Genomic DNA, 12,515 nt, shown 5'->3' on the forward strand with positions numbered 1-12,515 from the left:
CTCTTCTATTTGGAGGTTTACCATTTTCTCTTAGTTAATTTACCCAGGTTTGTAAAAGTCTCATAATGCCCCTCTTTCTCTGGAAAATCTTGACTTCCTTTCAACCTGATTTCTTCATCATTGCGATAATCTTCTTAAACTTTAGCCTCTGTGCGATATCCAGTGGAGTTTCTCCCTTCTGTTAGGTCACAGGAAATTAAAGCATTACCAAATAATGCTGGCACTTAAGAGAAGCGTAAGCAAATACTGTCAACATTACGGAAATCTTTTAGGCCTTGTTTACAATTAAACAAACTATTTAAACCGTAACTATGATTCCATCAAATCATTCCGCAGCCATCATATGACAAGGACATCATGGCTGAGTTTCATGAAGACCCTCAGAATGTAGATTAGGTCTGATGGCTTGGGAGATACCAGAAGAATTGGTCAACAAATCAGTAAACACACAGATGAACCGTTTCAACAAGACTTACGTTGTTCTTGATTGAAACATCTGCATGTTTTTCGAGTAACAAAGGCACAATTCCTTGGCTTTTTCTCTGACAGGCATAGTGAAGGGCTGTGTTGCCTTTCTGTAAGACATAAACTGACATTCAGCTACACTGTATCTGCATCAACTGATCAAAAGTTCCACCTCTCATTTTATTTAGTATAGAAAAGCAGATTCCAGATTTGGCCCATGCAAGGATCCACTTGAATCTTGTGAATTTGGTAAGAGTAGGGTTGGTTAGGGGGTAGGTACAAGTAAGTGAAAATGTTTTCTTCATTGAAAGAAGTGTGTGTACTAACAATGCCTTGGTGTTCAAGCATGTTAAAAAGAAAAAATACAGTTAGAGGTCATTATATGTATGAGAAACAACTCACGTAATCTGTAGCATTAACTTCCACTTTGCTGCTCAAAACCAGTTTAATTAAATTCTCATTCTTCTTCTGCTTCTCAATCTGTTTTGGTCCAAGAGTTCATAGTAACACATTAGCATAAGTAGGCCAAACACATATGTACAATCACATGAATACCAACCCACATGCTGCAAACGTAAACTGATATTTGGAAAGATGCTTAACCAATATTAGGTATCCGATTAACAGAATGGGCATGAGTATGGCAATCATGAGGTAATCCAGAAAGGAGAAGGTTCTTTTGGCTGCATAGTGTAAGCATGTCCTCTGTTTCTGTAGACAAAAGACAGACATGTTTGTCAAAACAACAGACACACTACTCCCTGGCTGGAACTTCCAGAATGATACCAACTTCTAGAATGCTAATCAATAAGTTCTAAAGGAGTTCACAAGGCACAATGGCTGAGGTCACATTCGGTACTGTCAGTCTGTGAATCACAAGAAGACTCATTCACAACACAACTGACGGGGTTGCTTTCAGAAAGGTTCCCACTGGATGGGAACTAAATGACAATAGTGCAGCCGAATGGCTTTTTGGCTCAGTAGACCTTGGCTGGTGGCCGAGTCATAATTTAATTTAGGAAATAAGAGAATAACAGATGCAGACACACACACAATACACATACTCTTAAGGTCAAATCAGAACATGAAACCGAGAATGATTAAATATTATACTCAAAATCTAATTTTTTTTCAACTTATGACACTGAAAATTCAATAATAGTCTGTGAAATTCTGAGAAGCCCAGACAACCTAAGGTGAATTACCTTGTTCCGTACGGAAACATCTGCATTTAGATCCATCAGGTACTTCACCGTGTGATGGTTTCCCCGTCTACACGCAGCAATGAGGGGTGTATCTCCTGAGGCCTCATCGTGGACGTTCAGGCTTTTATGGTTATCCCTGAAGAGGCGGTATACTTCATGGACATCACTGTCGTAGGCAGCCTGGCACATGGGCTGTGGCAGTGGGACACATGTTAGTTAATTTCAGTTGGACAAATAACTAATACTAACACTCAAACCTGGGTTCTTCTGGGCACTAGACGCGTTTATGGTATGGCACACCAAAGCTATCCCTGCGCTACAGCTTCCCCCTTAACCAAGATTTTCAAATGATAATAAAATACTGTATGTGATGATGTTAATATATCTGATTTATGACTGACAATATGTGACAAAGGACAAACCAACAGGAAAAGTTGCTCAACAAGTATGGCCACATTTGTAGGCATCTAATGCAACACACCTGTTTTAAACACCTGCTGCACCTCAGACTGAAGGTTGAACACAGCTCTTTATATAAATAATATATTCCAGTCATATAATATTTTGCCCTGCTAGTCACCTGGCAATATGATATTGTTCTGTACTCCTGTTTATTTAGGTAAGCCTATTAGGTTTATGTTTAACTTGACATAGCCTAATTACACCAAAAGATTGTGCAATGGGAAAAATCATGTACCTTCTTGCACAGTACTGCACACATGTTTATCTGTAGATGGCGAAACAGTCGGAATGGCTCCGAAACAGTTTAATTTCTATGCTTCAGCAGAAACTGGGTTACTGGGTTAACACAGTACCAGAGCTAAAAGGATGTCACTACCAATGGCCTAGTGATTGAAACTATGGTAACTCGGACTAATGTTTGTATTCAAATGTAAGAAAAATCAGAATGGTGGAACAAAAATAAAAAGATTTTCACCATGACTGCTAATCAAGGCTAGGTTAGATAAAATAGGAACTGAGCCACAGAAGAACCATCCTGCTTGATTGACAGATTACACCAGGAATGTCGTTCTACAGCAACTAACCTTTTAGTCTTGTCATAACACATAGTCAACAGCAAAAAACAACATGAACGTTCTTAAAAATGAAGACAAATAAGCCGTCGGGGCCCATTTGTAAGTGTATTCTTTGTTTGAAGACAAAACCCCTACTGAGAAAGACTAATAACGTAGGCCTACTTGTCCTAGACCACTTACATAGCCGGTAGTATTCGATAACCACATTTATCTACACAAACTATTCTACACCGTAGAACACCATGTAACGTAGATAACCATAACCCTATGGTAAATAGGTAAGGTTTACACAGTACCTCAGAATATAATATTCCCATGTCTTCTCAGTCGTCGTGGCGTATCCTGGTTAACCGAAAACACCTGACTCGAAGTTCCCCCTTCTCCAACTTTCTTGAAGTCTTGAAACTTAAAATGACGGTTCGGAGATCGTCATTTTCACCCAGCAGAAAAAGTAAAGATTTTGGGAGCGCCCTTAATCACTTCAGTGAGAGGATGTTTTGTTCAGTCGTCGCTTCATCATGTAGCCTCGGCCTAAGCATCAGCGCGAAACAATCTGACATAGGCCTGCGTGTCTAAACAAGCGGAAGACAGTTGAGCAATCGCCTCAGGTAAAATGTAACACTGAACACACTTCCTTGATGGAGTTAGGGAGGAGAGATTTGAGAATTGAAATATTTTGCCTCATATGCAGTCTTGTGACAATGACAGTGGTCAATAAATGGGCCTGGGAGCCTTACCATGAAGATGTGTCTCTTTATTTCCAGTCGTTGTTTCCCAGTCTAGTATTAAGTAATCGGCCCCTGTATTTAAAAAAAAAAAAATCACAACTAGATGCAACGATTACAAGAAATGGGCATGCCACAGTGAGTCTCCTTTTGGGCATAGATGCCATGTCTCAAATAAGGTCTGAACTGTGGTCAGTGTTGAACACGTTAAGGATGCCTCCATACAATAAGACTAGGCTACTGTATGTATATGGACGCTCAAACCCTGTCATTCAGTTGTGTAATAAAATAGTTTTGGGGTTTGAGCGCCATCTACTGAATATTTAGATGAAATTGCACCCAGCCTCATCAAAGCTTACAGCCGGGCCATAGCCAACATCAGGCTGTAGCCCTGGCTATAGCGCTAAAATTCAGGGTTAAAGGCTGATTTATGCTTCCTTACGTAAGCGTAAGCGCAAGCGCAAGAGGCCGCGCAAGCCCCTTGCGCGACCCTTGCGCGACTTCTTACGTCTTGCGTGCGTCGGCCCCTTTTTCTAGACTTGCGTCATTTTTTACGTAAGCCCTTACGCGAGCCTCGCAGCCTGCATTCTATCAACGAATGATACGAGATGAGGTTACTAAAATATTCTGCATGTCTACTCAGTTTTACAGTGCTTCCCAAGTAAAGGTTTGAAAATAACTTCAAGCTTCAGACTTTCTGTTAGGGAACCTGTTATCTATCTGCAGAGCAAATGTCAGGCTCATACAAAAACATTAACGTGAATTACTTGATGCTAATACCTAGCGCGGTGTCTATAGGATTTTCCATATACGTTAGCATTAAGCTAACGTATTTTCTACCACAGTTAAACATGCAATACTATGTGATTGTTTTTAGAAAACGAATGTTACGTGATGAGATTACTCAAATGTAGTCTGCATGTCTGCTCAGTTTAACAGTGCTACCCAAGCAAAGGTTTGAAAAGAACTTCAAGCTTCAGACTTTCTGTTAGGGACACAGCTTTCTATCTGCCAGGCAAATGGCAGGCTCATGACAACACGCGCAACCTTTGGGAGCATGAACTGCACCGAGTAAATTTTGCGCAACCGTTAACCCCCAACGCTGTAGCATGCAGCCGCCTTAAGGCTGATTCATGCTTCCTTACGTAAGCGTAAGCGCAAGCGCAAGAGGCCGCGCAAGCCCCTTGCGCGACCCTTGCGCGACTTCTTACGTCTTGCGTGCGTCGGCCCCTTTTTCTAGACTTGCGTCATTTTTTACGTAAGCCCTTACGCGAGCCTCGCAGCCTGCATTCTATCAACGAATGATACGAGATGAGGTTACTAAAATATTCTGCATGTCTACTCAGTTTTACAGTGCTTCCCAAGTAAAGGTTTGAAAAGAACTTCAAGCTTCAGACTTTCTGTTAGGGAACCTGTTATCTATCTGCAGAGCAAATGTCAGGCTCATACAAAAACATTAACGTGAATTACTTGATGCTAATACCTAGCGCGGTGTCTATAGGATTTTCCATATACGTTAGCATTAAGCTAACGTATTTTCTACCACAGTTAAACATGCAATACTATGTGATTGTTTTTAGAAAACGAATGTTACGTGATGAGATTACTCAAATGTAGTCTGCATGTCTGCTCAGTTTAACAGTGCTACCCAAGCAAAGGTTTGAAAAGAACTTCAAGCTTCAGACTTTCTGTTAGGGAAACAGCTTTCTTTCTGCCAGGCAAATGGCAGGCTCATGACAACACGCGCAACCTTTGGGAGCATGAACTGCACCGAGTAAATTTTGCGCAACCGTTAACCCCCAACGCTGTAGCATGCAGCCGCCTTTAGATTGCGCGCTGCTTTCCACGAATGAACCACCAAAACATGACAAAATTAACGAAATATCGAATGCATTTTTAACGCCGCTAATTGTCTTGAAAAACACAAGGATGAAGAAACAACTGGTACATAAGGCTATTGCTCCACTGCCTCGACCAGGCAAGGATTGTTTCACTTTGTCCACGTACATTAAGCATAGATACCATGGCCTGCTGTATAAAAACCTGCCATCTCCTTGTTCATCGAATACAAGCCTCTCTTTTTAATAAACGGTAGCAGTGTATATTTTATTCGAGGGCAGTTGTGCGTGTGACATGCTAAATACAGTAGGTTACGTTGACCAGTGTCATTCTGGAGTGGTTTCATCCCCACCCCCTTCAGCTGTCACATTGTAATAACTGCTGCTACAGCCGCCTCAGCGTTGATTTGACTGCGGAGCTTTACAAACCATCTCCTGCGGTCCTTATAGGATATCTGGTTTGAAAGACAGCTTTCAGCCATTTTTATCACCGGTAAACTTTCGTTGAGCCCCTAAAACGTGTCTCATTCTAAATAATAGGTTTTAAGTGACAAAGAAGCATATACAAAAGGCAAAAAACGCGAGGTTTGGATATAAAAGAGCACTGCCTTGTATTGACGCCAGGTTTCTGTTTTTGCACTGAATTCTAGCATGTGCTACGTGTGACGACAAGGATGCGCGGAGCATGGGACCAGCAGCAGCCCGGGTGAATAACTGGTAGGCTAAACCTCTCCAAAATATTGCATTTTTTGATTTTGTAATTTTTAAGAAGAATGAAAGTAAATTATGTTTGATGGTGTTCATACCCGATGCGGAAATAGAGAATCCTTGAATCTTGCATTCCCAGGCAATGTGGCTTTGGTCGCTGTCGCACTTTTGAGGAGCATAGCATAAGCTACGACGGAATCTAGGCTACTATAGTCTGCCTTTAAAAGATTATCATCTTTAACACGCAGATGTTGATTAAAGAACGACGAGGGGAGAAGTGAGCGTGCGAACTGTTCCTTGTGTTATTGTGAATTGCGATAGAAGAGAACGTAGTGTAGAATAAATATCTGGATCAATCAGTTTGACAGCTAAAATAACGAGCAGATACTTGAAATATTATTTCTTAGCACAACTACCAAGGTTACGGACCAGGCAAACCGAGGAAATCGTACAAGTGTTTAACACTAGGCAACTTGATTTGACTGTTTTTCCCGTTTAGTTGGTTAGTACTACTCAGAACCTTTTTATGTCTGTTTCTTTTCGGTGAGAGGGAAGTGAAATCGCTACGCCACACAACTTTCACTGAAGCGGTACTTTATCTGCCATATCACCTGTGTGGAAACAAGATGCATGAATGTGTATTTTGTTCATTAAGAAAATGAATAGTAATGAAATTACCAATTATCACAGTTCAATACCAATGTATATTAGGATGGGCTAGATTTTCATCGTAGGTTATTTAAGAAAATGGTGAAAGAAGGTATTACGAATAGTCTTGTGATCCTAGCTTAGATTCCTAGAGGTCAATTAGTTAACTTCTCCTTTGGCAATAGTTAGACATGAAAAACAAGTAACTTTTCCCCTGCGCTCTTAAAATTCAGGTTGGGGGACATTTTTACTCACATTCTTCCATTATTAGGCCATTTCAAAAGGCTTTGTTGGAACACACAAAACAGTCCCAGTTTTTTACATTGCTTGCTTTCTCCTTTTTATTTTTTTTGCTTGTGGATTGAGACTGAATATTTTATGGCATAGCTAGTAATTTTGAAGGCAATACATAACACAAATAACAGGCACTTAGGAGTGCCTGGTGAGTCAGCAAGAATTGCGTTCCAGATCTCCACAGATGAAGCTGATGACGATTAAACTGAAATGTCCATGAAGGCTGGATTGAACAAAACTAAAGAATAGAGGTTGTTTGTGAGCAACGTTGACTCCGTGGGTTGGGGACGACAAATCTCCCATTTTTACCTCCTCTGTGTCTAGTGTGTTCATGTTGAGGTTCTATGCACCCTCCCACACAGAACCACAGGGGACGCGTTGTCTACCTCAAGACTCGCATTATGAAGCTTGCACTCCAATATGCCCACCACACAAACACACACTTCTCCCAGGAGATAGATAGATGACTAATGCTTATTATAATCAAGATTTCCTTGAACCACGATGGCATGCTTTCTGTTCAGGAGTCGTTGATTATTTGGTTGTTCGTGTCTGTGAAGAACTGTAGTTGAGGCTGTGGAGTTACTCTCTGTTTTCTTTGTTTTCTTTGTTTTCTGCTGGTGTGTGCCTGTATGTCATGTCTCTTTGGTTTTGTGTGGCTCTGAACCCCTGTGAACCTCAGGGCCATGTAAGCTTGAGGGGCTCTCAATGATTAGTGTGTGATTCCTACAAATAACAAGATAAAAAAAGAGGTTGTTGAAGCTCCCTTCCTTCTGATCTTTATAAAATGAAAATGTGTGTCAACACACTTACTTGTGAACATGCACTCCCTGCTATTTGCATGGGATTTGTGCACTTGCAGAAAAGGGCCGTACCCTTGGTTTGAAATCCTGCCCATCTCACATCAGCGATGGCGTGGTGTTAAGTTCACACCATGCACATATTCTTTACACACATCTGTTGCACGTTGCCATAGCAGCCTTGGCTGTGAATGTACCAGACATCCAGCTACCTTTATCCAAGGCTTGCACACGCCTCCCGAAACCCAAAGTCAGACACGAAAGAGAATAATTGTCTAATGGTCACTCCATCAAATGCTCTGGAGTTTAAAAAAAAGAAAAGAAAACGACCAAGGACCTTTTTTTTTCTTCCCCCTTCTCTTTTCACAGTTCCAAGATATTCTATGACTCACCATATTTTTTCTGCATGGTTACAAGCTGACATAGCAACTGGAGCTCTTAGATTTTTTGGAATACTCCGCAACAGGCTTCAGGATTCAGGAAAAAACACAAAACAGTAGTGATTAACTCTGATTATCACGGATCTCCAGGAGCCTCCCCGGGAGCACAAAAACTAGTCAACAGATTAGCAACAAGTCATGTTGGCGCTCAGGGTGAATGCCCACACCGCATGATCAGTAGGGTGAGACACTGGGCCCTATCTTGCACCCAGCGCAATTGACATTGTCACCGACGCATGTATCATTCCTATCTTGCACCCGGCGCACAGCGCGATTTTTCCTCCAGAGGCGCGCTTCGAAATGAACTTGCATCGACATGGGCGGAACAGAGAAGGCGTTTCTCTGGCGCAAGTGTTATTTTGCAGTTTCAAAACAACGCCGTGCGCCGTGCGCCATTGACCACAAAAAAGCTGGTCTAATGTCAGAGGCGCAATGGCTAAAGTCTGTAACGCGTATTCAGAGCGCTATTTTAAGGGCGCATGTGCTTGCCCGCACAGTATAGGACCTATAGGCTACACTTTACTTTTGTCGTCTTCACGAGAGATTTACACCAATTTTTTGGCAAGCCATATATAATTACAAGGAAAATAAAGTATTTACCACATGAGGAAATCATTGTGATATCCGTATCCAAGACATTTTAAAACTAGGCATACATCTAGCGTACACATTGACCCAAATGATTCAGGTTAATTGAAGCTGCGTGACATTTGATTTATTGTATGGCTTTGTTGCATTTATTTAATGCCAGTATTATTATAAATCTTGTAAACTCATCTCTGTGTATGTGGGCTTTATTTATGTACCTTGGGTTTGGTCAGCTGGTGCACTGGCTTGGGTGCCGATTTCCATGCCCCCAAATCCCTGCACGCTCTCAGGCGTGAGGGTAGACGTGGCGATGTCCTCTGCTGCCGTCAGATCCTGGGTCGAGGCATATCCACCTCCCGTGAGGCCACGAGAACGTGTATTACCTTCCAGCTTGGATGTCCCACGTCTCCGGACGTCATTATAGCGTTTTCGGCACCGTTTTCGGGTGCCCCGTAGCAGAAACAATCACGGCAATATCTTCCCATGCTTGCTTGACTTTGCTAACTTTTGGAGGGTTTCTCGCATCCCCATATATATCTATCTCCCAGCTTTTTACAAAGCCATACAATAAATCAAATGTCACGCAGCTTCAATTAACCTGAATCATTTGGGTCAATGTGTACGCTAGATGTATGCCTATTTTTAAATTATCTTGGATATGGATATCACAATGATTTCCTCATGTGGTAAATACTTTATTTTCCTTGTAATTATATATGGCTTGCCAAAAAATTGGTGTAAATCTCACGTCGGTCTCCTCGGCTGTGAACTTTTCCGGTCTTCCACCAGGTTATTCCGCCATCAAAATAACAAGCCGCTATGGACTATGCGCTCCTCGCTCTTAAAGGGAATGTGAGATGACGTTCGGATTGGTTTATTGCATATTACGCCCAAACCACACCTATGGCTGAGTAACCTCCTTTGGACCAACCCTTTTGACACTTGCGCTGGATGCAAGTGTGTTTTTTCCGCCGTTAAAATAGCAACTGCGCCATAGAGCCGCCCACACAGCTACTTGCGTTTGGCGCCGTCCTACTTGCGTTTCTGATCGGCAAGATAGGGCCCACAGCCTCACGGGTACAGGTGCTTGAGCGGACGCAGCGGTGGCACACAGAAACACAGGAAGACTTATGGCCCTTCGGAAAGGGGAGCCTATCGACCCGGGCCTGTGCTGCCCCACATTATCTGAGCTCAAGTGTCTCTCTCTCTCTCTTTCTCTATCCCCCCTCTCTCTCTATCCACTCTGCCTCTATCCCCCTCTCCCTCTTTCCCCCTCTCCCTCTCCTCTCCCCCCGCAGTGAGCCAGAGTCTGGGGGGGCGACAGATGGACACGTTGGGAAGACTGGAGCCTGCTGTCAGCCTGCCTGCTAGAGACACCATGGAGCAAAGCTTCAGCTTCAGCACGCTGGTGAGTGGAACCAGTGATGGCACTCCCTCCCCCCCTTTCACTCTAACTCACCACTCACTGATCAGCACTTGTGGTCATGGTCACACATACAACCACACAGTCACGCATGTAGAATACAAGGACAATAACACACACACACACACACACACACACACACACACACACACACACACACACACACATATATTGAAAAACACCACGCTTTGATGAGTAATCAGAGGATTGACAACACATATCGCTGCTCGCCTCCCTCACACCTACACACACACACACACTCATTCATATTAGTTCACATACACACCACACACACACCCACACACACACACACACACACACACACACACACACACACACACACACACACACACACACACACACACACACACACACACCACACACACACACACACACTAACATACGTTTACTTGGGTGAAGCTCAATCCTTTTGATATTTAGTCAGGTTGGGTGTTGTTTGTGTGTGTTCGTGTGTTCGTGTGTGTGTGTGTGTGTGTGTGTGTGTGTGTGTGTGTGTGTGTGTGTGTGTGTGTGTGTGTGTGTGTGTGTGTGTGTGTGTGCGTGTATGCGTGTGTGTGAGTGTGTGAGTGTTTGGGGGGGTTGGGGGGGGGGGGGGCAGAGCTAATTATCCTCTGAGTCACTGTCATTAGCATTTTCAATGCAGCTGCTGTGTCATTCACATCCCTCCCTTCCTGAAGTGGGAGGGGGGAGGGAACGAGGGAACGGATGTGAGTTCCCTTTCTGCCCTCCATCCTTCCATCTATCCATCTATCCCCTCCCTTCTCTTCCTCCCTCCCTCCCCTTCCTCATAAATAGATAATTATTAGACAAAGGATGCGTTATCACCATCATTAACTGCTGCCTCGGTGGAAACCGCATGTGATTCCTTGGCAGTCCTGCTAAATAAATACACAGAGTTAAAAAAAAAAGAAAAGAAAAAATGTGTTTGCAACAAGGAAAGAAAAAAACAAATTTGGCTCCCTGGTTTACCAGATTCTGCCTGCTGTCGTGTGAGTGTGAGAGCTGTCTCCGCAGGGCTCTTCTCCAGTTTGCCGGAAGGCTCTGGAATTTTGATAAGATTCTGCCGTTCCTTGGTAACCCATGTGAAAGAGGGCCACTGTTTGGTCATTAGTATGGGCCAAGTGTGGCCAGCAAGTGGAGGCCGGCTAGCTTCTGCCTTCCGGTCGCTCCTTCGCTCTCTCTCTCTCTTCCTATCGCTCTCTCTCCCGTTCTCTCTTTTCTTTCCTCTCTCTCTTCCTCTCTCTCTCTCTTCCTCTCCCTCTCTCCCAACCCCCTCTCTCTAAAACACACAAAACAAATGCACTCACACTCACAAGCGCACACACACAAGCTCTCTCATGAGGGAGCATAATTAGGCGTTTTGTTGTAGTGCATGTGTAGATAGTCTTTAGTCTTGGTCTTTCCCAGTTTCCCTGCTCTGTTTGAGATGTGTGTGTGTGTGTGTGTCCACATGCATGGTAGCGTGTGTATGTGTGCATATATTTGCCTGCAAGTTCTCTCTCCCGCACCTGGCTCTATGGCCTCTGAGCATTAAGGAATAGAGTGCAGAGCAGAGCAGAGTAGAGTAGAGTAGAGCAGGACAGGGTAGAGTAGAGTAGAGTTAAGTAGAGTAGAGTAGAGTAGAGTAGAGTAGAGTAGGACAGGGTATAGTAGAGAAGACAAGAGTAGAGTAGAGTAGAGAAGACAAGAGTAGAGAAGACTAGAGTAGAGTAGAGTAGAGTAGCGTAGAGTAGAGTAGAGTAGAGTAGAGTAGAGTAGAGTAGAGTAGAGTAGATAAGACAAGAGTAGAGTAGAGTAGAGTAGAGTAGGGCAGGGCAGGGCAGGGCAGGGCAGGGCAGGTTGCAGGCATGCTAAATGCTAGCCAGGTGACGTCTCAAGGCCAACACTGCTGCTGCTGCTGGGCTGATGAGGCCAAAGGCTGCTGGGGTGGTGATGTCACATCTCTGCCACCCCCTTGGGTCCCCTCTTGCTCTCCTACACTCTCACTCTCACCCTCTCTCTCTCTCTCTCTCTCTGTCACTCTCTCTGCCCATCTCTCTCTTTCTGCTGTTCTCTCTTTCTGCTGTTCTCTCTCTCTCACACACAAATTCCTTCTTCCTGTTTTTTTCTTTCTCTAATCTTACTCAAATTTCTTTCTACCGCTCCCTTTCTTTCTCTTTCTCTCACTCTGCCCACTCCTTCTCGTCCATGGCCTCTCTTATTCCTCTCCGACCTATTCTATTTATGTCTTACCCTTCCTGTGTCCCCTCTTCCTCACTTCCAATCATATGGGACATGGGAAGTCCTGGACCAGTGAAGCCTCTGAGCTCAGGGTTCCAGTGAG

At 43.6% G+C, this 12,515-nt stretch overlaps 2 protein-coding genes across 2 annotated transcripts in view; one reads left to right on the forward strand and one right to left on the reverse strand.

The window, feature by feature from the left end:
• Positions 1 to 100: 100 nt before the first annotated feature.
• Positions 101 to 6,157, reverse strand: ankrd22 (ankyrin repeat domain 22; the record flags this gene model as incomplete). Its single annotated transcript, XM_080834422.1, has 6 exons — positions 101 to 178; positions 477 to 575; positions 868 to 945; positions 1,069 to 1,176; positions 1,671 to 1,862; positions 6,077 to 6,157. 6 exons carry the CDS (start codon positions 6,155 to 6,157, stop codon positions 101 to 103), a joined length of 636 nt encoding a protein of 211 aa, XP_080690548.1.
• A 3,915-nt stretch (positions 6,158 to 10,072) lies between these two features.
• stambpl1 (STAM binding protein-like 1) overlaps positions 10,073 to 12,515 on the forward strand; it is a gene marked incomplete at both ends in the record, with an annotated part of 20,645 nt that continues 18,202 nt past the window's right edge. The window contains one exon of the mRNA XM_080834490.1: positions 10,073 to 10,156. Within this exon, the coding sequence (XP_080690616.1) occupies positions 10,073 to 10,156 (84 nt within the window). The remainder of the gene's footprint in view (positions 10,157 to 12,515) is intronic.

The sequence above is a fragment of the Sprattus sprattus genome (genome assembly GCF_963457725.1).
Source record: "Sprattus sprattus genome assembly, chromosome: 3".
Taxonomy (NCBI): Eukaryota; Metazoa; Chordata; class Actinopteri; order Clupeiformes; family Clupeidae; genus Sprattus; species Sprattus sprattus.